This window comes from Pundamilia nyererei, unplaced genomic scaffold (assembly GCF_000239375.1).
Source record: "Pundamilia nyererei isolate P.nyererei 1_Seehausen unplaced genomic scaffold, PunNye1.0 scaffold00255, whole genome shotgun sequence".
Lineage (NCBI taxonomy): Eukaryota > Metazoa > Chordata > Actinopteri > Cichliformes > Cichlidae > Pundamilia > Pundamilia nyererei.
This window is the reverse complement of record NW_005187656.1, coordinates 740,456-766,122: the sequence shown is the minus strand read 5'-3', so window position 1 is coordinate 766,122 and position 25,667 is coordinate 740,456. Positions and strand designations below refer to the sequence as shown.

Genomic DNA, 25,667 nt, shown 5'->3' with positions numbered 1-25,667 from the left:
AAATCAGCTAAGATTTATCCTGGCTCTATCCCTCGCTGTAACAGCTGCGGGTCTGATGATGCCAATCTAACCCACATGCTTTGCTTTGGACCTGCCCTTACTTGGTAAATTTTTGGGAGGCGGTTTTCTACACTCTGAACAAGGCTACTGACCTGAAACTGGCTCTCAACCCCCTACTTGCTCTCTTTGGTACAGTGGGTGAGGATGATAAGTATATCACTGGGGCAAAACGTTGGGTGCTGTCCTTTGACTAACAGAATTGCTCATCCCACAGAGGTCTGATGACCTACCACTCTATAGGTTTTACTGTGTTAATGTAAATGTGAAGCTCAGCTAACTTCTGTGCGGTTTGCAAAGATAGGTTTTCTTGGAATCAATCGCTCCTCCGTTTTTCCGTTTTGTTCCAACGTGAGAAGTTCTGTTTTGTATTCAGTGTAACCAGTTTTTATGTTTCCCTTGGGTTTTTTTTTTCTTTTTCGTTAACTGTATCCACAATTGCTCAATAAAAATATTTTGAGTAAAAAATTTTGTTTCCATTTTGTTCATTTTTCTCAACAAGGCTCCCTTAAAAGCAAGACGACAGACTGATGTAAAGGAAAGTTTAGCTTGAACATAAGCTACCAAATAACAGTCATGTGGTATAAAACTGTTATTATTATTATCATTATTAAGCAGTTTTAGTTGTCAGCAAGTCCTTGGTTCAAACGCTATTGTAAAACATACCCCACAAGAAGCTTAAGAGTACCATGACTGTGTCATAAAATGTGAACCTCTCTTTGGCTTTGAGTAAGCTTCAAAACAGCATGTTTATCACACCAGTGACCTGTTCTTATTGTTTGTTTTTCCTTCCAGAAAAACCTGACATTCACACCAGCCTCCAGCATATATCGCCTTTGTTTTTGAATCCTCGTGACATTTTGGCTTTTGCCATCTTTGTTTTGTTTTGTTTTTTTCTATGAGAGACATGATCATGTTTGAAGAAGAGTTTAGAGTTTTCGATACTTACACTTAAACCGTGCTTATAACAGGGTGTACTTATCAGACGAGTTAAAGTGAAAGCCCTGAGTCTTTCAGTACAATAACAAGCTGAATGAATTGTGACAAAGTCAGCTTTGTCCCTCCCTTAACAACACTCCTTCAATTACACAATACTTAAAGCCTGAACACAAACCAGTCACATATACATTGCACACACAAAAAAAAAAAAAAGTTAAGAGAGCATGTGATTATCACATTATAACAGCAACTCAGTTAAGTTTCGGGGATATCAGTCAATCCTCTCAGGAATAACAAGCCATTGAGAGGCAACAACAAGGCATAGATCATTGCCCTCTCCTTATCTTCCCTGACTGATCTTTCTCTACTTTTGTTTTTTGTTAGTGTCCTTGTTACTGCTGGTAGAACAACGGCACATTCAGGTTGCACAGGTAGCGCAGCTCCCGTTTTAGGATGGCCTATCTATACGTGCCACTACAAGAAGGTTTGCTGGGTCTCCATAGTCTTAATAGTGTAGATGAGATCCCATTAGGCATGAGGAGAGCTGGATCAACCCACCAACAACACGGGTGTCTGCTCCTTTGCGCAAGGAGGAACAGGAAGAGTACTGCAAGAGTCTCTGGTGTGACACTCATGCATGTTTCCAAACTGTCAGATTTAGATTCCTTGAGGGTCTCACAAGGTCACAACATCCTTTAGTTTTGACCTTCCGGTTCTATATAAGCGGAGTTCAACAGATGGGTTGAGTCTCCTTATATTGTGCTCATTTACAAAGACTCATTCAGACTGATGGCAATATGTTGGCAATCTGTTTGCATTTATAACTTTGACAACAATCATTTGCAAGACTTCAGCAATCCCTCTTAGAGTGATTACAGTCAATCCAAGTCAGACTGCACTGTTTGCAGAGAGGTCGCCACCTATCAGGTGACCTGTGCAATCCTCTTGTGATCCAAAGTGGCCGTGAAAGTGTAAACTTGTCAAGCTATGGGCAACCAGGTAATCACCACAAGTTGCAATCAGTGCAGAATAGAAAATACAAAATAATACAATACAATCACCAATCATACAGTCTTTTTTTTTGTGTGTAGATTCAAGAATGTTGCTGTGCTGTTTTTACTTATGTGACTGAGCCATTAGTTTGCACTGAATTGGGATGAAGCTTTATCAAGCTAAGTGTGTCCAGTGTTGGATGAGTTTTCGGTTAAGCCCGTTTAATGTGAGTTTGCTCAGCTAATGCTGGATGGATGATGTTGGATGATATGAGCACTCTTGTTCCTAGCATTCAGCAACTTTTTAAGTGATTTAATAAAATATCAGTATGTTCTGAGCCTGTATCAAAACAATCTTGCCATGCAAAATAATGCCATACTATGCTGTATCGATTTCCCCCCCCCTACTACTAATAATTGTTTCATAAATAGCTTCTTGCCTTAAACCAGAGGGAATTTTTTAACTTGGAGGACTAATGTTTTGCATTCAAACCAAATGCCGAACCTTTATTTTATGTTTATGATTAAAACAATTAAATAAATAAATACATGTTTAACAAAGTAATGTAAATAAAATTTGTCAATTTCGTGGCATAGAAGGGAATTTTCGTGGCTTAGTGGGACGCTTGAAAAGAGCCATTGATTAAATTGTCCACTGGTTCAAATGTGTGACTGAATACTTGAATAAGGCAAATATTATTAAACCAGTTAACATTATGAAATGTAAATATAAATACAATGTAAAATTCCGATGACCTTCGGTGTTAAAACATTTGTATGGAGTCTAATTAGGTCTGTAATAATTTAATTAACGTTAATAACCTTTTCGTGTCTTTTGACGCTGATGTTTAAAGCTCAGAGCCGCGCGGGCTTTTTTTCTCCTCGGGTTTGGCACAACACCGGCGACCAGATAGGTCGCACCGCCGCTGCTGCTGCTGTGCTGTCTCCGTGTGTGTGCAGCCCTTCGCACGGTTTGGTCGATCCGTGCAGACAGCGGAGCTTGTCGTCTGGAGAGACGGACACCGAGACAGGTAGCTCAGTTCGGGTATGAAACATGGAGCTCTCGGCGGCGGGAGATCGCATTTTCGCCGCGGAAGCCATACTTAAACGCCGCGTCCGTAAGGTGAGCTACAGCCGCCACTGTCCCGCGTGTTTTGACTACGTGCAGATGTTCCCCGTCGGCAGCGCGGCACTGCTTTAGTCCATAGGCTCAGGGCTGTCATCTTACGCCTATGTAATACTGCAGAGGCCTTCATGCGTTTGCTTTTACTTTGCTAGTCCGAGCTAGATCAGAGCAGCGAGGCTTATGACTCGTGGCGCGGACATTGAGGCAGCGACAGGGCAATAAAAACAACACAAAGAACGGGGTGGCTGCAAAGACACGCTAGCCCCGCTGATGGTATTGTGGACTGTGCTGTGAAACTGAGAGGCCTGGTTTGCTTGCCAGCTAATGGTAGCTAAAGCTATACGGTCACAGTCAGCGGTTCATAGCCCAGTTTATGTGTAGCTGCCACATTAACGACAGCTTGACTTTGTTACTTTCTCGTGCGAGTTATGAAGGTGGTTGCAGAAGCACAAGTTCTCATACGCCGGTGATGGGAAAGGAGTCTTCAACCATAGCTGATTAAGGACTTTTGAGAGTTTCCAATGTGTTTTCAGTATTTTGCATGTAAGAGACTGTCCATTATGGCATGTTGCCTTCTGAAGTTGCCGGTATACAGAGTTAACCAGCAAGGCCCACCGTGCCTCCAAAGGCTTCAGAAGTCCCTGCTTGGAGTTTTTAGCGTATCCTTCTTGCTGTAAAACACTTGCAACACACGAACAAACGTAGATTTCACATAAACGATACCTAAACGTGAAATGTATTTGATCTTATTATAAAACATAGGAAGATTTAACCCTAGCGAAGACGTGAAAGAAATGAAGTCATCTTCTGTAACTTGGACTGAAATGTGCTAAAGTGCATTCAGTTGCATTGCAGATTTGGTGTTGCTGTGCATTAACAGCATGTGGAGTTTTGTTTCCATGTTGGTGTAAAGGCAAGAATATCCTATTTGTAATTAAAAGACTCAAAACCTGTGTTTGAATGTTGTTGTTTTTTCCTTTAAAAAAAATCTATTCTCATATGAACTGTTTTAGTAATTCTAACATTTGTCTTCTTCTTTCAGGGAAGGCTCGAATACCTGGTGAAATGGAAAGGATGGGCAATGAAGTGAGTGCCTTGAATCCACAATGTTAATGTGACACAAGCATTGGTTCGATTCAGCTGAAAAATGCACATTAACTGTGCTTTGGAGCAAAATGAATGCATGCGTTTTTCTTCATGTTGCTGCATTTGTGTTCAGGCACAGCACTTGGGAGCCGGAGGAGAACATCCTGGATGACAGGCTGATTTTGGGGTTTGAGCAAAAGTGAGTGTAGCTGCTTCATGAGGAGCCCTGCGTGTGCTTTGAGTAATCAGTTTGATTTTTATTTATGTATTTATTTTTTCTCTCTTGCTTGTTTTTATATTTTGGCTCCTATCTTGAAAAGTTTAAAGCATGTCTGCTCAGTCCCCCGGCCCCCATTTACCTTTTTATCATGTGTTCTTGTTTTAAATTACTTCCAGTGTCTCTTCCTCTAAGTGCTTGTGTTTACTCATACTTTCATCCCCCCGCATCCCCCTTTCCTGTCTTTACATTCCTCCTCTTTGCTGCCTAATTGAAAAAAAAATCTGCACCGAACTTCTTTTTGTCTGTTGCCAAGCTCTTTGAAATGCTCGTGCTGCTCATGGAAATGTTTAGAGTAAAGTTCAAGTATCAGAAAACTTTTAATGGGAGGCAGGGGATACAACAAATGACTGAAACGGTGTTTTCGCTACATGTCATTCCTCTCTTTGCTGGCTCTTACATTTCCTGTCCTTCTTCAACATTATCCCTGATGAAAATAAGAGCAAAGAATAAGGTTGTTTTTTTTTTAAAGGAAACCTAACTGTGTTCTGACATGGCTGCAGAGATGCTCTTTTTGCCCACGCTCACCCACAGCTTTCATGTCTGTCATCTCCTTTGAGTCATTCTATTTGCTCTCGTTCTCTTGTTCTTTTTATTGTGTGTGTCTTTTCATTTGTGGTCATTGCCATTCTAACTGTCACTACTTTTTTTTTCTTTTTTTAAGAGAGCGGGAAAGAGAGTTGCACGGGCCAAAGAAAAGGGGACCAAAACCCAAGAACCTTGTAATGAAGGTACAGTTTGTTTTTTTTTTATGCTCCTCCACAGGGAGGAGCTGCTGCATCTGAAATCATATTTAAAATTTTGACGAGTGGACTGGAAACTATGACTAGTTTGCATGAGTTAAATTTGCAGCTTTGTTGAAATCTGTACCTTTGTTCAGTTTGCATCACCACCCTGCAGGAAAGTGGAACATTCTGTTTGTGGTTTCTGCTGTTAAAGCTGAGAAAAAGGTCAACCTACTTGAACCTCAAACGGTGTCTGAAGTTTATTTAAATCTTCATACAGTGCATGCTTTGTCTTTGCAAAATGACATGAAAAGAAGCGTGTCCTGTGCTACATTTCACCTGAGGCACATACTGCAGCAACCTTTGGTCACAGAAAAACGCTTTCAGAAAGCCGTGTGAAAGGGGGGGGGGGGGGTCATTTATATCAACAACAATAAATGGAGTTACAAAGGAGACACGTCTGACTGAAGTTACATTCAGCACGGCTAAACGTTGTGGTGTTGGGTGCCTTAACTTCTCTTTGTAACTGCTGATTTTGTTAATTTTAATTCTTTTGATCTCAAATTAACTTTAGTCTAATATAAGCTAAATTAGCTGGAAAGTGTGCACTTTTGAGGCATTAGTTACAACGCTGTCATCCAAGAAGCATTTTAATGGCTGATATAAATCATTGTGACTCTAGTGTTGCCAAAAAAAAACTAACTTGAGTGAGTGCCCATGGTTACATAGTCTCAGCTCCACCCTCCAGAATTGTAGCTAGAATGAGCTGGAGGAGATCTGGTTCACACACTGCTGAAGAGCAGAGCAAGAGCTACCAGGGTTAGCTGCAGTCTGAGGTGCAGGAGTTGAGCCAGATGTTTTAGCCAAATGTTTAAAAGTGGCTGCTGTTGCTGTGTATCACTCAGTAAACGTGTTTAGAGGTTCAAAAAGCTCACTCTACAAAAATGGTTTCTTAAATGTGCTTTGTCTCGCAGGCTCGCGGTCAGAAAGGAGAGAGCGGCAGCCGAGCCTCAAACACCCGCCAGACCACTTTGCGTCCTACTTCGTCCACTTCTAACCGGGCAGCTTCCTCCTCCTCCTCTGCCTCAGCGCATCTTTTACCGTCGTCCTCCAGCTCGGCTGTCGCACCTTCCCCTAAACTTAACTCCCTTGCGGCCACACACAAACTGAAGAAAGACATTCACCGCTGCCACCGGATGTCCCGGCGCCCTCTGCCTCGCACAGACCCCATGGCGACCACCTTCTCCAACCCTGGTGGCTTCCCGTCCCGCATGCACGTTTCTCCCTTCTCTGAAACCGTCCGCATCCTTAACCGTAGGGTGAAACCCCGGGAAGTCAAGAGAGGCCGAATCATCCTCAATCTGAAGGTCATCGACAAAGCGGGCCGGGGTGGCACAGCGGCCGGGGGTCGGAATATTTCGGCAGGACGTCAGAACATCCCATCCCGCAATCGCATCATTGGGAAGAAGAGGGAAGCCCCATATAGACCTTTCCAGCCTCCTCTGAAGATGCTGGGGTTCCCGATGTACGGGAAGCCATTCGGGCTGCAGTGCGGAGGACCTGTGCCTTTTCACTCCCACCCAGGCTCATGCTCCAGCACAGGAGCTAGGGAAAGCCGCACCAGCCCTTCTCAGTTCCAGGCACCTCCGTCTCCTTCCAGCTCCAGTGGGTCTGAAGGAAAATCTCCCACCAATGCTACTGCTGCCCAGTCTCAGCCTTCCACTGGGGCCTCGCCGTCTAGCAAGGATCCCAAGTCCAGCAAACCTCACGCAGACACTCAGAAGAGCCAGAGCACCAAGTCCTCCACCCCTGCCGCGTCCTCAGATGCAAACCAGGCTGCATCATCATCATCCCCCTTCCTCCCCTCCTCTCCCTCTTCCTCCCTGGAAGACGAAGAGGACGAGGGCGCCCCGGACCGTACGGTGCCCTCAGAGGAAGGCAGGAAAAATCCTCGCCAGTGCAGGGCTAAACACCAGTTGCCCACCACGCTTCCCCTTGCTGCTCCCGGGGACCAAACCTCTGCCCCCACCGAACCTCCAAGGGTGCCCGCTGAGGGAGACCCCGACTGGCACCCTGAAATGGCTCCGAGCTGCAAGGATGTAGTGGTCACAGATGTGACCACCAACCTCGTCACCGTCACCATAAAAGAGTTCCCATCCCCTGCCTCCTGCCCCGCTTCACCTTCTGCTAGCCCCGAAAATGCCTCGTCCCCCCCTCCCACCGCCGCCTCCGACGACCCCTCCCCAGCGAAGCCATAGGAGGACGGACATTATGAAGTCAAATGCCATTGAAGAAAGGAAAAAAAAAGTGTCATGCCACTTCAACTCGCTTCTACCTTTACCTTGAAGGGTATGTCCATATTTGTGTAATGAGTAATGAAATATAACCCAACACCGCCCTGTCATTGAATAGTTTAAAAAAATTGACATATTTTTTTTAGAAGAATTATATAAATTTGAGATGGGGCAGCTAATACGCCCTTCTTGGCATTTCGGTTGCCATATTTTGTCCACTTGCACAACACTGACTGTTTGGCTTGGATGGAAATGGTGGTAATTCTTTCACTTGCTTCATGCTGAGTTTATCTTGTTTGGTACAATGTAACATTGTCCTGAAAGTGGAACCGTCGCCCGTTTAGTGTGCAGGTTGAACTTTTAGAAGGCATACTCGGCCTGTGTGGAAGAAACTTAATATTTAGATGCAAGCTCTGCTCTGGAGGCTGTTGTCAGCAGCCTGCAGGTGTCCTGACCTGTTAGTCTCGTTGGAAGTTCAACTCAGTGAACTTAACACAGCTGGATTTGGATATTGCATCGATGCAATAGCGAGGTAAATGCACTTGACTGCATCATTTAAAAACCAACCTATTCTGTGTGGTTTATCAGTTTTTCCAAAGCCTTCTCCTCTTGCTCTCTTGAATGCACATGCATATAAGTATTTATATGCACGCACAACCATAAAGGCTGATAAAGAATATGAAATTCAGTAATTTTTTTTTTTAAGTTATTGCTGCCATTTGCAGTCTCTTACATATTTGCCTTGTTTTTCACTCTGATCTCACCACCTACTTCGACTCCATAACGTCCACCAAGACCCTAAACTGGTCTGCAGTGAATTTGAACAGTTTCTCTGTATGCCGTAATCGCTAAAATTAACTTCTTAAACTGTCCAGGTCTAGAAGGTCCATGAGCTGAACACAGTTCAGACTGAAGCCGTCGACAAAATGCAGCTAAAAATAGAAGTTGACTCGGCGACAGGTGTTTCAAATCTGTGGAACATGAATCCAGGCAGCTGTGGCTTGTACAATGTAGCGACTGTTAAGTTTTGTCTATTTATCTTCCACTTTTGACTGGTTAAAAGCTGTTTCCCATGCTTTTCGTCCTGTGGATGTTGCCAGTTTGTCCTTTTATGCTTCGTAACTGTTCTTTATTAGTATGTGCTCTGGTAGTAACGTCAATAGAAGTGCTTTATTCTTGCTACCCATAGGGCATGCGTGTGTCTTTCCACTGATGCAGAGCCGGTGCGAAGCCACTTCCAACTTGGGTGCCTTACGACGAAAAGCCTACATTTCCGCAGATTCATAACCGAACATTACATGGGGTTATGTAGCAAAGGCTGGGGTCATTTACACGGGATGGAGAATCTGTATTTGGTGAATTTCTTGAGAGACAACGGTGGTTACAACTTTTGGCGCAGTCAGTTTTGTGAAGCTGCTGAATGTCGGCTGTTTGGAACCAGCATTGATATTTTCTTGTAGTGGAAATGCATGAAACTGGTTCTACAGGGGGCACCTGCACTACTGTAGTGGAAAAGGGTTCATCTAGGCCTATAGCCATCAGACTCTAGTCATCATGATGAGAAGTAAGACAACTTTGCCTCTTGCTCCTGTTGTACCAAGATTTGTTTTGCTATAACTGAGGCCCAACATGTCTTTTAAGTCCTGGCTTTAGACTTAGTTGAGCTTATTGTCAGCTTAATGTAAACAGTGCTCTTGGACACATGTAGAGGAACAGTGAGGACCAAGGATACCTCGATGTTCCAGTCTAAACAGGACACTGCGTTTTTACTTCCTAAATGAAGCGCCGTTTAGCCTGTTTCCTGTCTTGTTGCTTTTACCCGTTTATGAAGGATAAAACCTTTGGACCGCTGTTTAATAACTGGAGAGGATGCTGGCACAGTTGTCTTCCCCTTTTCAGACACATCAGACAGGCTGTCTTTCAGTAGGATCACAGTACAGCTGGTGTGTCGGGGAGCTGGATGGTTAGAAAACCTGCTTGATCTCTAACGGTTTGATCCAGCGCCCTTGTGTTCTTGGCTGTAAACCTTTTGCCGTGTACGTTAACCGGAGGTTGTTTCCAGCTAAATCCCTCAAGCTCGAAATTGATCAAAGTTTCTGACCTTACCTTCAAACGCGTCAGCCGTACTTTAAAGAAACCTTTACAGACCCCTTCATACACAGATTCTTTTTTCCTCCTGCTCTTTCTAGGCCTTCCCAGACTCTTCGGCTCTCAACTCCGCTCTATCTACAGTATGTGTTAGAATATATTAAAAGCTTCCGCATGCGTTGCCTTAGAGCTCACCGTCGGCTGCACTCGAGGCAACTGTAACCTCATCACACTTGGCTCTTATCAAAGAGAACGGCTGAAAACGTCATTAAATCTCGACTTTAGCTCGGTGACTTTAAGGGTCGCAGACTGTAATAAGTTTTTAAGTTTTCTGTTGTCTTCTTTTCCAGAAGTTGCGAGTACCGCTTTTTGCGTGTCTTTTAACAGGCGAAGGCGACGTTCCTGTCATATACTGAATGGTTCTAGTTGTTGTCAGTGCTGTTTCAGTACTCTCTCTCATAGGTTACACTTGGAAGGATTTATTCCAAAATGACACATCCATTAATATGAAGAAAAGAAGAAAAACAGTCTGTAGTTCAAATTCGAATCGATGTCTGTTGATAATAACACTACTTAAATCCTTATTTGACACAGTAAAAGCAGAGTGGTCCTATTTTTTTTCTAGAATTATTTTCTTCTCAAATGGATATATTGTAATTTGGAATAGATTTTCTCATCTACTCTATAATATGTTTAAGTGGTGGATAGAAGTGACTCTTGCAGTTGGTAGATTTGTAAGGTATTAGACTGCTAAGTGATGTTTTTTTTTTTTTAATTTTGTTTTAAATTTTTTGCTTATTCTTTGTCATACGGAGTAGCACAACTCGATTTAGTGGCCTCTTTCAACCAAATAGGGCTCTTGATTTTTATAATTTCCGATTTTTAAAGCTTTTCTTTCCCCCCCTTTAAATAGTTTTCTATGTGATCTAAGTGCTAGATTCATGTTGGCACTAATTAGAAGAAAAAGAAGGATCCTTGTTTAAACGTATGAAATGTGATGCTTAACGAAATGGAAACGAGCATTATTTTGTTGTTTGTACTGTAATTAAGTACTTTTTTTGAAATATGCATAACATTGTCAATGTGATGATGTTTATTTGAATGCCATTATCTTTTGGCTTTTTTAGTAGTCTAAGATGGGTTTGATCAGAAGGACTCACTGATTTTTACATGTCAATACTGCAGTTTCGTCTGGTTTTATGCTAATATGAATTATGTACATTGTATTGATGCTAAAGAGGAGGAGTTGGAGGCTGACATTGTAATGTATCTGAACTTCAGAAGCATGTTTTACAAACCCTTATTGTACAGATTATGTATTCAGTGTCACGTTACCTGTTACTGTTGTTGCTTTCTGTGTGTTTCTCGTACAAAGCTTTTAATTAAAAGCTCTCTAAAAAAAACTTCCTTTTGGCTGTTGTCATATTTTAGTGTGATTTAACATAAGAGGCAGACTGTAGAATTAACAGCTGTAGTTTTTCGTTTTACTTTGTGCCCGAAGTGGTGCTGACAGCAGAGTTAGGCTCATCAATTCAACTTCAACGCTTAAAATCAACTCCAGATCTGCCCAACTTATGAAACCTCACCTGACCCGGGCTACAGCCGTCTGTTAAATAGATTTCACAGGACTCTGAATTCCTCTGAAAAATTAAGTGTACCTTTACTGCTTTCACAGGAAATAAGAACAAAAGTAGCAGCTGGCCGCTGCTAATCAGACGCGCAATTCCTTCAATTCATTATCAAGTGTGAGCACCTTTAGACTTTTTTTTTTTTTAACAGTTTGCTGCTCTGGAGTGTTCTGGTGTGTGTTAACAAAGTGCTAAATCTTCCTAGGAGTGTATGGCTTAGTAAATTCACCCTAACGTCAGACTGAAAGGGCCAAAAACTTGGCCCTAACTGTATCAGAAAAGAGGTGGAGAGGGAAATCAAGTCAAGTGGTTTTATTGTCATTTCAACCATATACGGTGGTACAGTACACAGTGAAATGAGACTGTGTTCCTCCAGGATCATGGTGCTACATGTAACAGAAAATCAACACAGGACTACATAAAGTGCACATGTGCAAAACTTGCAAAAACAGTACAACCCTAGGCAGAACAGAAAGATGAAAGACACAAGGCAGTGCAACAGAAAAGTGCAACAATGACAAAGGATTGTGCAGAAAGCACTTGAGTTAATGGAATGTTTAAAGGTGTGTGTGTTGTATGTATATGACGCTGTGCAGGAAATGTTTGACTGCCAGAGCTTCATATCAGGTAATCTCTCCATATCCGCCACCCTATTTGTCATGTTTGTTCATATTCACATGGCAGAGTGTACAGGGAACGTCTACGAAGTACAACACAAACAAAAATATAATACATATATAAATGTTCTCAGACAGTGTCACCGATATGTAACGGGCCTCTCACAGCCGGCTGCACATAGAGACCAGTTCTGTTATTGGAAAACGAATCATTTAAAAATATATATATATATATGAAAGTTAGTTTGTGTTTTTACCACAGAAATATAAAGCATGAAAAGGCTTCCAGTTACTGGATGGTACGTACTGACACTACTTAAAAACACTGATAAGTTCTTACTCTGATACGGCGGAAATGGCTAATAATAATAATCCTGCTTGGACCATCTGGAAAAAAAGACCAATTTCACTTGAGCACTATTGCCAGAGTCCACTGTGAGGCGCTGTTGAGCTGCTCATTTTCTTTCAGAGTAATGGAGCAGCAGCATCTGTGTTCTCAGATGGATTGTGAGAGTTGGGGGTCATATTAAGGTCATCACGCCTGTGTATTCATCTTTGTGTGTTTTGATGTGGAGATGAATACGTCGAGTTCAAACAGCTTCATCCTTTTCCACAGGCAGTATTTCATTTTATTCTTCTACCCTTCAGACTGTGGGACGTATAACAGAAAGACACATGTAGTCTCCTTTCACTCCTTCCCCGTGCTGCCTTTGGTTCTCTGTCTGTTTCCTTCCTGGCCCGATACCACAGGCACTTACTGTATGAGCCAGATGGAGCTAAAACAGACCCAGAGTTTGATACGAGTGGCCAACATCTGTGTGTTTGTGTTTGTGTGTGTGTATATAACATACACATGTGCATTAGTGAGTGCAAGCTCAGTCACCTCTGGAGATTAAGCCACAATCTGGGTTACTGGTCATTAGACTGAAGCCCATCTGCATTTGGTGTTTGAGCTTCTGATGGTTATAGATACATATTCCGTATTTTTCATGTGATTTCATTCATTTCATTCTGCAGGAGTTTGACTTGAGGGTAAAAACTAACACAGCAGTGTAGTTCCACAGTATTCCTTATATCCTGTTAAATAGAAATTTTAAACTGTGTGTGTCCTTGCAAAATAGGTACTAAAAGTGGATGTTTTCTCTTTGCTTCATAAATATTCCAGCCTGTTCACAGCGAAAAGCCTGGGTCAAGTTGATTGCAATGTTCCACACTGAAAAAAAGACTCCTAACAAGGTTAAGCTGCATCGAGAAGTTTTTTTAAAAAACACTCTCAAACATAAGCCCTGCAAAATCAATGGGTGACACCTCACCTCCTGTATTATGGAGCAAGCACACAAGAAGAAGAGGCAGAGATGCCTTCGTTGGCTCTGCAGACTGGAAGGAAAGCAGTCGGAGGACGTGTTTACATTCGCTTCCCAACCGTACACAGACGGCAGTGCTGGTTTTACTTAGCCGGTCTGTCGCTATACACTGAACAGATAGGTAAGACGTTTTGAACAAACGGTGAATTCTAATGACTTTGACAAACACAAAGTGCCACCAGCTGCTCCAGGTTTTCACTTATGCCATTCATGGATGGGCTCAAAATCTGACACAACCAGCCCTGAGACGATAAATCTCACTTTAGATCTTCTAGCGTTGACAGCTGCACTTTTTAATTTGACTGGCTGCCTGGAGTGGTGTTGACAATAGAGACGTCAGACGAGGAGCGCAGAGGGAAATGTTTGGCTGCCGGAGCTGCGGATCTGGTTTCATATTCTAAATCATCTGTTCATCTGATATCCATATGAAAATATTGTTTGCTGCAATTTCAACCTTGTTGGTTGGAAACCATGTTTTGGCTGCTGTGAATCTAGCCAGTGCACTGCTGCTCACTGCCTGAATGCTATCATCATTGTACCCGACTGGGTGGGACACATGGGGCTGCTTTCACAGTCTTTCTCCAGACATCAATTAAATCCTTAAAAAAAGTCACTTGTGTTCATCAAACAGAGTGTGAGTGTGTGTTTTTTAACCCACTCTGTAAAATAGCTTAGATTTAACTCCACACCTTTAATTCATTTGCTATGCACAGCTATACGAAAATGCAAAACCCTATTTCCTCAGCCACTTACTCTTGGGTGGAGGCTGTACCTCAAGAGGTTCATCTGCTAATGAGTGGAGGGTTGGTGGTTCGATACTAAGCTATTTGAACTCTTGTGTATGGGGCTGCATAGCTGTGGACCAGTCAGGGTGCCTGTGCTGACTTCTGTCCACTCCTGAAAGCACCAACAATGAACATGTGAGCATCAGAACTGGACCACAGAGCAGTGGACGAAAGTGGCTGCTCTATATGAATCACGTTTTCTTTTACATCACATAGGTGGGGCTCTGTGTGCATTGCTTACTTGGTGAACAACTAGCACCAGGATGCACTATGGGAAGAAGGCAAGCAGGCATTATTACTTTGTTGCATATCACATACACCCTTTCATGCCTGTGGCTTCTAAGGTTTTGATGGGCCTCCAAATTCTCCAGATCTTAGTCCAGTCGAGCTTCAGTGGGATGTGCTGGGCAAGTCAGATTCATAGAGGCCTCACCTGGCAGCTTACAGGATCTGTTGCTAACATTTTGATATCCCATTACACCTTCAGTGGAGTCCATGCATTGAAAGGTCGGGGCTGTTTCGGCAGCAAAAGGGGGACCTACACATTATTAGGCAATTAGGCATTAGCTAATGAAAACTGTCACTGTGAATCGAGAGGTCCAGGCTGACGCTTATATTAACAGCTGTGAGAGAAATATCTATTGGAAAGTGTGTTACAGACATCAACAGCCGCTAAGAATGAAATAGAAATGAAGTAATGAACAAGTCCCTGAACCTGTTGAACATATCCATCAACCTTAATTTTTTTGGTTAACGCTAATAAAACCTACTCGCCTCCTACACTATCACAGCAAATACAGTAAACACTGCTGCAGTAACGATGTAGCAATCCAAGGGTGTCAAAAGCTGCTGTTCCGTGAGAAGCTGCTGGTGATTCACGCAGAGATACACAAATTCTCCTTTAGCTACAGCGGCGCTGGATGTGACAAAGATAGCCCTGCTGACATTAACCCGATAATTCGTGACACCAACAGCAAAGAACACCTTGGTGTCAAACGTCAGCGTTTGACCTGCCTTAAAATGAGAACACTGAAGTCCAGGGTTGTCAAACTCATTCATGGTCCACCTACAGCACAAACAGGCCTTTGATCTCAGATGGACTGAAATAAAAGTGCTGCATAACAAGAAAAAGAATACAAGTTGTTTCCATTCCTTTGAGTGTAAGTAAGTACAGGCTCATTCTGAAATTAAACGTTGAATAAAACATGTATTTTTAAAAGACGTGATGAGCATCCAGAGCTTGCTTGAGAAAAATAAGTGCACTTTCAACAATATGTCTCAGTTTTTCAACATTCAGCTGGTCGACTTCTGTTGTAAGTCAGGGGAAGACGTAAGCACGATGATGTCTGTGTGAGTAAGAAGGCTATAAAACTGCAGATGATTCAGACCTCACAACACAATGGCTGCTGCTGTAAAACACAGTGAAAAGTTTCTGCTTCATTCTCTGCAATCCAAGCAGCGGGCCACGGGTGGATATGGCAAGTATGTGTTTGTGAGATATCTCTGGAAAGTGTAAGCTAGGTGAAAGGTGTGTCATGGGAAGTGACCTCACTGATTTTAGTTGTTTCATTACAAAGCAAGAATCACATATTAATAGCTTTATTTTCCCTTCTCAACAGTGACATCAGATCTTTTCACAGTGGTAGATTACATGTCTTTCTTTTTCTTTAAATTTAAATATGCATATTTAATTGGATTGCTGTGCAGAGAAAACTTTATAAAAGTCTTTCCTCCATCCAGCGGAGAGGATTTGTTTGCTGAACAGAGCCACAGAGGACAGAGGGTCAGGGTTGGATCATTCCTGTTGGCGTTAGTGCTGCATTAGTCGGGACTGCCTCTTGAGGAAAACATGTTCTTCCTCCTACTCAGTATAAAAACCCTGGTGTTAAAGGTCCCACGTCTCTGTTTTTCCTTTCTTCTTCTCCTCTACACTATCCAGCCTTTCCACTTCTGCTGCAGCTCGTCTTACGTGCGATTTCTTACATCAGATGTCGCATGTAAATAAACTCAGGCTGTACACATGGTTGTGAAAGAAAAAGCGCACTGCACACTGGGATTTTGCATCCCTTATCAATGCAGTTTGGATTCTGTACATCGGTTTTTATGTTAAGTTTTAAAAATGTGTCCACCCCCCCTACCCCCCCCCTTTCCTTCCTTTTATCTTCCAAGCCTCCAGAACAGGATGTGCGCTCAGGCAGCGGAGTCACACGCTGATCCATCATCGCCTTGTTTGCTCGGCTGCTGCTGGAGGTTCACCTAGGCTCTGACCCGCGCATGCCCACAGCCTCGCTCCTCCTCTCCGAGAGATCCCCATAGTAACGCGCGGAGGAGAGCAGCTTAGCAACACGGAGACTGGAGAGGGAGCATCTCTGCTCCAGACAGCGCGGTGCCGTCAACATTAGGTACACACAGAGGGTGGTGAGGAAACAACAGCAGCAGAGCCCCGGATCTACCCGCTCCTACAGTAAGTGTCACATTCCGCCTGAAAGATCTGGCGACTTTATTTGACACGTCAGGCTGAGATTATATTGAGGCGGGCTGCAGTCTTCCTACATGCTGTTCTGAGCTCCAGCCTCCAAAGCCCAGACAAGTCTTTGTTTTTGTTTTATTTTTTTAATTATTTTTTAAAGGATTTTTATTTGTATTTGTTTTTTATTGCAGGCTCGTGTGTGTGTCACCTTGTGTCTGAACTCCTGATCTACATCACTGTTCTTCACGGTCACCATGAAGTTCGCAGTGGTGCTCGTGGGAGCGGGCACTCTGGCCTTCCTCGGTGCGGTCATCTGCATCATTGCCAGCGTTTATCCGCGCAAACGCGCCGCTCTCGTCAGCGATAACGGAACCCTGACGTCGGAGTCGCTGCTCCAGCCTCTGGAGCCGGGGTCGGTGGCTCACGCCGGGCCGCTGGGCGCTCTGCACGGCGCGGAGTCGTACGATGGTGGAAACGGACTCGGCGGCATCGGCGTGGAGGTTCCCACTCTGAACGAGCTCAACCTTGGGGAGGAGACTGGTGGAGGGCCGGCGAAGCAGTTCAGCTTCAGCCGACTCATCTGCACTCCTGTGCCGGTGGGAGAGTGCAAGACTAAAGACCTGAGGCAGCGGAGGGACCACCAGCAGCAGCAGGCGGACGATCCGCTCTACGGCAGAGGGGATGAAGACATGCGGACCACCGCGGAGGAACTCCGGCAGATGGTCCTGCAGCAGAACGACCAGATCCTCATGGACCAGAGGACCATAAGGGAGCTGACCGGGAAGCTCAGCGAGTGCGAGAGCGGCCTGGAGGACGAGCGGAGCATCCCGGAGCGCAGCATCGGGGTCTGGAGCGGGAACCGCCGCGTCATGGCCGGGGATGATGTGACCTCATCCGCCGCGGCACAGCTGCAGACGGCGCGGGCCGTGGAGGAGCTGGCCCGGGCAATCATGGAGCTGAAGGATCGCATTGAGAAACTGGAGGTAAACACAGGGATGCTGAGTGCGGGCTTGTCGCTGATTAACCTCCTGTCTGAGTTTTGTTTGACAGCGGGAGATTTGGAGAGGCACCAGAATGATGCATTAGCAGATGAGTCAGTGCCATTCAGTCTAAATTAGGCTCATTTCAAGATCTATCCTAATTTTAGTTTGATATCCACTGTGGTGGTTTAGGACTAACCATTAGAATTGACTTATGATTCAGATTAAAGTGCCACAGCTCTGCTGGTTCTCTGAGCCTGAAGAGGGGCTCTGGTCTTTATCTCTCTCCACCTCTTTTCATTCTCCCCTCCCTCTTTTATCTTCTGCTCCTCTTTCCTCTGACAAGTAGCCTAACTCGTGACACAGATACCCCTGATCTCTTGCGCAAGCTCCACACGGACCCATGGGAAATCTTTCCACCTGCTGGCCCTCATGCTCCTCCGCATCCCCCCACCCTGCTGCCTCATACCCTGTACCACCGCATCTCCCACAGCAGGATGGAGACATAAATAAAACATGAAGCTGGCTGGACAGGAAGGAGGGAGGTGGAGTAGGGGGGTCAGATTTTATGTGTGTGTGTGTGTGCAAAGATTGAGACACACACCCACACACAAACACTGCTGCATCACTGCTGGTGCTCTCCAAGCACAGTCAGTTACAAGGTTGTCTTCGTCAGTGAGAATTTATATCCTGGACGTCCACATCCAGTCCTGCCTCAGCAACTCTCTTGATATTATATATCGCCCCCGAAGCCGTCTCATCCACACTAACAGCTCTCTCTCTTTACAGCTCCTCCACCAACACCTTCTTTTTTCAACTTATGCTCTGCATAGGCTACTAATACTGCCAGTGCCCGGCTGCTACAAAAGCTCTCTCCATGGCGCTGCCTTATTAGTCGAGCCCCTTCCCTGCAGTTTCATTTCAGTTTTAAACCACCACTACATCTAACATCGATGGCAGCCATATTTAGAGGCAATAAAGACAGGACTGGGCTCTGCTCATTGCCATTATGTTAAATCTGTTCATGTATTTTTCACAAATATCCCCACAGTGAATAGGAACTGCACTGACAGCCTTTTTTAACAGCATTTTCCACTTTTAGCCAATATTCTCACCCTCAGCTCTCATAAAAAATAGTTAATTAATATTTATTGACATTGCTCAAGGCATCTCTACGCCCAACCTAAGGCGCAAATAAACAGCATTAAAAATTGAAAGTGATCAATACGATTAGAGGTCATTGACATCTGGACAACACGCTCTGAGGAGGACGGAGCTCAGAGTCCTTGTGCTTTTTTCATTTAATCTTGGGAAAGGACTCGTCTGCAAGGCTGGGTGTAATCCAAAGATTTAATTACAAAGTAAAGATTCAGATCTTGAGACATAGATCAGGGCAGATGTTTGGCAAAGGAGAAGTAAATGATTACATCATATTAAGCATACCGGTACGTGGAAAAAAATCAGCTCACAGGAAGCTTCGGTGATGCAAGATTAGTGCTAAAGATAAAGCTGCGACAAAGCCATAAAGAAATATGGTAAATTATAATTTACTCATCCCAAAAAGCAAATAAGCTGAGAATGATGTAGTTAAATATACAGCTTAATAAATTAAAATATCACAGTAAGCAGATGTCTCGGTAAGATAAAAAACTACATAAAAGAAAGGAGAACAATTAAATAGAAAACCAAGTATTAATCTAGATAAATACCATGTAAAAATATACACAAACATATAACATATAACAAACACAGGTTTGTTATAAAATGTTCAAATTTGTAGTCATTTACAATTACCAATGTAAATTTTCATGACAACAAATGAGTCATATCTAAATATATTATTTTTGGCACAAAGCCTACATGGTGAAAATATGTCTTTGCATGTAACAACACATATTCTGGGGTGGATATTTCCAGACATCATGGGTCAGGAAAGCCAGGAGTACAGCAACATCCAGGATAAATGGCTTACAAGGAGATGCCTCTGTGTCTAGACAGGCTGCATTCAGTGTCACTGTGTTGTTTGACAAGGATGTCTTTCAGTGCTTGAAATTCAAAAAAGTCATTTCCTTTTGACATTGAACAAAAAGCTCTAACATTACCATGCAGACTGACTCTTGGTTAGCAGCTGTGAAAATGCTGCCAAGATAAAAATGCTCGATGTTAAAGCGCAGAAAACATTTCTTTTAAGAAAAGGCTTCAGCCAGACTGATATAAGAGTAATACTGATATTTAGTGATTCAGAAATCCAATATATCAATCGATATTTCTTTTAAAAAACACAAATCATAAACAGATTTGCTTAAAATTTATTGTTTTCAGTTATTTATGACAGTGAACTTTAAAAATAATCTTTTTGTTATTTTAACAAGTTGTTCAAATCAGCTGGTTGATGAATTTTTGGTGTTCCAAACACTGGCTAACAAGGAAGTTGCAGAGTGCCCTCTGGTGGACAAACTATGTAACATCAACATTAGTAACAAGGTTGAAGGGTGTTTCTCCCACGTCTTTGTTGCTTTTTTACTTTTCATTTATCTTCAGCTGTAAAACCTATTTGCTGATATGTCAGTATCAGCAAATAGGTGAGTGATATCGGCTGATATGATATATAATTGGTTGTACTCTAGAAAAGTAATCATTAAAGGGCCACATGTAATAAGCCAAAACAGTTAAATAGTAGCGTGACTTTACTTTTGAACAGTGAACACAAAACACGGTTTGTCATCTACCATCCTTCTGCCACTCTCCAAACCTGACTCTAAAACTACACTAAGTGTATAAGTAAATATAGAAAGTGTTTCATGCTACTAATGTTTACAATCAGACATAAAATGCTACTTTAGCAAAGAGAAAAGTGAAACATATTCCTTTGTAGACTATCTCCAAATCACACGGTGGTTAGATCTGGGTGGGTTCAAATCCCACTACTTCATGGAGTTAAGTGGGTTCAAATATTCATAGAGGAACAAATTATGATTCATTTTATTATATTAGAAACACATCATTAAGTGTGGGTGTGCCTGGTTTCATTTGTGAATACACAGGTGACATATATATATATATATATATATTACTTCCAAACTGTCACTGGAACTGTAGCATTACTCACCTACTGAATCATTTTATGTCCTTGTCATAAATCTGCTGTTGTTAAATTTGTTCTCTACATGTGTCTAACCAGTAATAACTAGCATCAATGCTAACACAGACCTCGTGTTTCTTATTTCTCTCCTACAGGCAGAGATAGGCCCTGCTGCTTTGAACCTCACAGACACATCTGTGGGTGTAAATAGTGGCGGCAGCAGCAGCGGCAGCGGCAGCAGCACAGCTGGTAACACCGGCAAGGCTCCAGCTCCGCCTTCCAGCAGTACTTCCTCCCTATCTGCAGGGTCTGCCCCAGGGGGCCGCCGTCCTGCTTCCCCAGGCTCCTCTGCCTCCAGGCCTCCTGCTAAGGGTCCCCCTGGGCGTGGAAAGAGCACCTGGAGGGTGGAGGACCTGGAAGGGGAGCTGGAAAGGAAGATAAAGATGCTAGAGAAGGAGAGACAGGCCATGAGGAAGGAGACTCAGGGCCAGCATGAGAAGATCAACAAGGGCATCGACAACGTCAGCCACCGTGTCACCGAGCTGGAACACAGTGAGTATGGGGGTGGGAAGAAAGGAAAAAAAGAGGGGGCGAAATAAAGACATGACATTGTTGGCTAAATGAACGAAGGAAGGGACAGATTAACTGATGTAAAGGGTAGTAAGACAAGGGCAACATCAAGCTGAACGTAGATCAGAGCATTGCAAGAGAAGGCTGAAATGAAAGTTTAACGAGCTCTGCTGGTGAACTGGGTCATCTCAGCAGCAGAGAATATGCTTTAGATTAAAATTAGATGATTAATGAGTGCTTAAGAGTGGGGAAATGTCAAAGTGAGAGCTGAGAGCTAAAAATAAAAAATTAAATAAAGGAAGGAGAGAATAATATATCTGAAATCATCCGCTGCTTTTACCTGCTTTAATCTTCATCCTCACGGGGGACCTACGGGAAGGATTCTTGCTTTGCGGGTGTCAGGAACGAGGTCTGGATGTGTCACGTTGGTTTTGAAGGGCTTTATTTGCAGATTTTCTGAGCAGAAATAAGGTTACTGCAGGTGAAAGCTTCTCGAAAAAGGAGTATACGCTCTTTGATAATGGGAGAAGTGGACGCTCAGAGGTGAGATTGAGAGTTTGCGAGGTGCCAAGAGGAAGGTTAATAGGAAAAAGCACTGATTTATCCCCTTTTTTTTCACCACTCTGTCATTCTCCCAACCTCTCTGACCACCTCTACATCTTCTCAGCTTTAAGAGCTGCAGTGTGGCCTCGAGTTAGAGAGGGTGATCATTAACTGTAACATCTGAGCTCTTGCCAAGCGCTCTGCGCCCGAGTGTGGGCTTGAGCGCAAACTAGCAGAGACAAGTGAGAAGGGAAGCCTCAGTGTCCTTGTATGAATTAATGCAATCATCGCTCGCTGTTTTCTCTCTGGGTCTGCCTTACAGCGTCTAACTTCTTTCTCTTCATCTCCTTCATGTGTGTCTCCAAAGCGATGACGGAGCCACCGTTCCCTGACGGCTTTGTCATCTCCTTCCCTATGCGGACCAACTACATGTACGGCCTGGTCAGGAAAGAGATTACTGAGATGTATGCCTTCACTGCCTGCCTATGGCTCAAAGCCAAAGAGGGTGGCATTGGGACCCCCTTCTCCTACTCTGTGCCGGGGCAGCCCAATGAGCTGGTTCTGTTACAGGGAGTCCACAATCCCGTGGAGCTGCTTATCAACGACAAGGTAACGAGGGTTTCTCAGACCTACCTGTCTGTTGTACCTGTGCTAATATCTGGACGTTGGGACAAGTCAGAGCATTTTACATGGGAAAATTAATGGTTCTTGTCGGGAAAAGCATTAATATCTCATAACCTTTAAGGTTTCCTTGTAATTACTCAAGCACAGAAGCCTGGAAGGAAACTAATTACGATGTCTTACAGAACAGTAGAGTATAGTTGATGGCTTACTGTTATTAAAGTGAGCGATGTAAACATGTTCATTCTCACAGACTTATTGAATTTTACAAGAGTGATGGAAAAAGCAAACCTGAAAATGTCACAGCTGTGTGCTGTCGTTTGAGTAAACAGTACGTGAATCACCATCTACATTAAGTTTGGGTTTTGGTTCTCAGCCTCAGGTGTGCGCTGGTGTTGATCCCACTTCAGCCATCGATCACCCCCCCCCCAAAAAAAAAATATGTGTATTCCCACAATGCAGAAAACGTAAAACTAAAACAGACGGTGCACTTCAACAACACATTAAAAATTTACAAGTATAAACAAGATAGGAGGGAAAAAAGAGCATTAAAATCAGACTTTTTTGTGATTTATCATGGCCACAATTCAGTCGCAAACTGCAACATTACTTTGCCTAAAATTGTTCTTTGTCCAGAACAAATGCCTTGATTAAAGTCGATTAAAAGTAAGAAGAACCTGCCCTCTGTTTGTGTTTTTCTGCATTTATAGCGGCGGGATCCACAGCAAACATACATTATTGAGGAACAGTCAGTTCCACGCCAGTGTTTTCCTTTAATATTGCTCATATAGTTGCTGTATAGTTCCCGTGAGAGAGTGCAATGTAGTCGAGGTTTACCGTGGTGAAAGGTGTTCCAATTATAATGCGAGCTCAGTGTTTGCAAGTTTGAGAAATTCTAACTGCGGCCGCTGTTTCCTCTGGCCTGTAGGTGGCGCAGCTGCCCCTGTCCCTGCCACAGGATGAGTGGCAGCACATCTGTGTCAGCTGGACTCTCAGAGATGGGGTTTGGAAGGCCTACCAGGGTGGGAAGATGAAGGGACGAGGGGAGGGACTGGCGGCCTGGCACCCAATCAAACCTGGGGGAGTCCTCATTCTGGGACAGGAGCAGGTGAGACGGATGCATGGATGGATGGATGATTCATAGGTGAATGATCCATGGATAAACATACACAGAGAAACCAGGAGAGCTATTTTAAGGAACCACCATTAGTTTTCACACATGAAGAGGCAGAAACCTAATGGTGTTTTTCCTCACGCTTGGCTGCTTCATTAGCGAAACAACTACATTACAAAATGGTTACGAAATGCGACATTATCCCTCCCTGGTGTCAGAAGAACAACCCGAAGCTCATCCCGCAGCTCTTTTGTCCTTGCGTAAAAGACAAAAACACTGATGGAGCACGACGTAATTTGATGGATAGTTTCGAGAGGGAGCAAGTATTTCATTAATCTCCTCTGAGGATGGCTGATGGATTGCTGCTGGCTGAGATGTGTTGACTTGATTTTATCGAGAAAAATCCCAGGACACAAGAGGGAAATTAATACTTTTAATTGTATTTGTGCGAAATCAGGAAAAAATTTAATATTTTCCTGCAGAATAAACTTTATTTTAGCTCAGTGCCTTCACCAGTTACCTGATTTGACATTTAAAGCATAGTTTTGGTATTTATCCAAAGAAGTGGGTAATCGTTATTTACTTAATGTTAATTAAAAACTTTGTCAAGCAAACTGCTGCCAAACGATATTCCAATGGAAATTGTTCTTTTCCCCCCCACCACAAATAATAATGTAATAATGTTTAAAATGGCTGGTGTTGAAGTTCTGAATGTGCTATCTCTTCTACCCAAGGACACACTGGGTGGACGTTTTGATGCCTCCCAGGCTCTGGTCGGGGAGCTCTCTCAGTTTAACCTGTGGGACCGGGTGTTGAAGCCAGCCGAGGTGGCCGCCGTGGCCGACTGCAGCTCCTCGGCCCTGGGCAACATCGCGCCCTGGACCGACCACGACGTAGATGTCTACGGCGGCGCCACCAAGGAGTCCCTGGACCCGTGCCACGCCGCCCAGAGATCCAACCCCTCTGGCCCCAAACAGTGAAGAATGACTGGGAGAGGGCAGCCATGCTTGAGAGGTCAATTTAGGAGTGAATTGAAGAGTCTAAAGAGTTTTTATCCAAGTTGGAGCATCCAGTATAATTTGCTTGTTGGGGGTTGGTAAGCTTACTACCAGTGGACTATTAAATTGTCAAGCGTGGTGTATCTGTTCTGTTCTTTGTGTTGGTGTCCACGCTCATGTGTTTACTTCTGCAGTGAGATACAGTGAGTTTAGTCACAGAATCACCTTAGTGAAGGCTTGCATGGGTCAATCAACCTCTGGCGTGAACGTGTTTAAACGGAGACTCTGCATTGATAGAGTGGAATCTGTGGTTTAGATGGTAATCTCTTGGGCCAGTCAGCCATACGAGATTATTCCTGCAGGTTTCAGTGCAGTCATGGAAAGAACCTTTAACGATGCCACATCTAAGGGTTTCTCCATTGTTGTTTTTTTGCAACACAGTGACACAAAATTCCATCTTTTCTTCATCCCGTGTCCAGCTGGTTGTGTTATGATGCTACAGCTGATTTCTGACATGCTCTAGTGGTCATATCTATTTTTATTACTCAATGGGGAAACTGAGTTTGGTCCGTTTTTAACTGTATATGATCCTGTCGAGTAAAGTCTGTGTGCTTTTCGGTTTTTCTATATTGCATACCACGATTCGGTAAACCAGTGGACTTATAAATGTATAATGTGTAATGTACTTCTGCTAATGTTGCTCTGTATCAGTCTGCTCCTCCCCGCCCCATGCCTGCTGTAGCCTCTCGTGCATCTCACAGCCCAGCAAAGTGAAGTTGCAGCGTTTTTCTTTTCTTATTGTTTGCAGCTTAGATAAAAGAGCGCTCTCAGCAGACCCCTGAAATAAAACGTCATGTCTAACTAAGCACCACTAAGAGAACTGGTATTACGATATAACTGTGGTATCACTGAATGTAAATCAGATGAAATGTAAATGTTTTGTTTTGTTTTTTTGGTGAAAATTACAGTGTACGTATTCCACACTGCCCCACTCTACACATGTTTTTATTAAATCCTCACAGACTGAGGGGGAGGGCATGAGGTGGACTGATTCCATGATGGCCATTTTGTACTTAACAGCTGGCTCTGTGCAGAAAACACAACCTGAAGGGAAGACTGTGCTTCCACTGAGTGACAGTAAAGTCAAACTACTGGTCAAACTACTGCCACCTTTTAAGTAACCTGAAGAACTACAAGCCAAACAAATAGATAGTAAAATCATCAAGCCTTTAGATTACATTAGATTGTTGGCATTTTTTATTGATAGTTATGCACCATGGAAGCATTTGAGTCCCGTTTTTTACATTTAAT

The 25,667-nt window shown here is 43.5% G+C and overlaps 2 protein-coding genes across 2 annotated transcripts; both read left to right on the top strand.

Moving 5' to 3' along the window:
* Nucleotides 1–2,843: 2,843 nt before the first annotated feature.
* cbx6a (chromobox homolog 6a) lies at nucleotides 2,844–10,975 on the top strand. Its single transcript, XM_005749824.2, has 5 exons — nucleotides 2,844–3,111; nucleotides 4,157–4,200; nucleotides 4,334–4,399; nucleotides 5,142–5,208; nucleotides 6,177–10,975. The coding sequence occupies exons 1-5, from the start codon at nucleotides 3,043–3,045 to the stop codon at nucleotides 7,458–7,460; spliced, it is 1,530 nt and encodes a 509-aa protein (XP_005749881.1). The 5' UTR covers nucleotides 2,844–3,042; the 3' UTR covers nucleotides 7,461–10,975.
* A 5,190-nt stretch (nucleotides 10,976–16,165) lies between these two features.
* nptxrb (neuronal pentraxin receptor b) lies at nucleotides 16,166–25,667 on the top strand. The gene is made up of 6 exons (XM_005749823.1): nucleotides 16,166–16,442; nucleotides 16,640–17,431; nucleotides 20,666–21,062; nucleotides 21,991–22,232; nucleotides 23,173–23,352; nucleotides 24,093–25,667. Exons 2-6 carry the CDS (start codon nucleotides 16,703–16,705, stop codon nucleotides 24,336–24,338), a joined length of 1,794 nt encoding a protein of 597 aa, XP_005749880.1. The 5' UTR covers nucleotides 16,166–16,442; nucleotides 16,640–16,702; the 3' UTR covers nucleotides 24,339–25,667.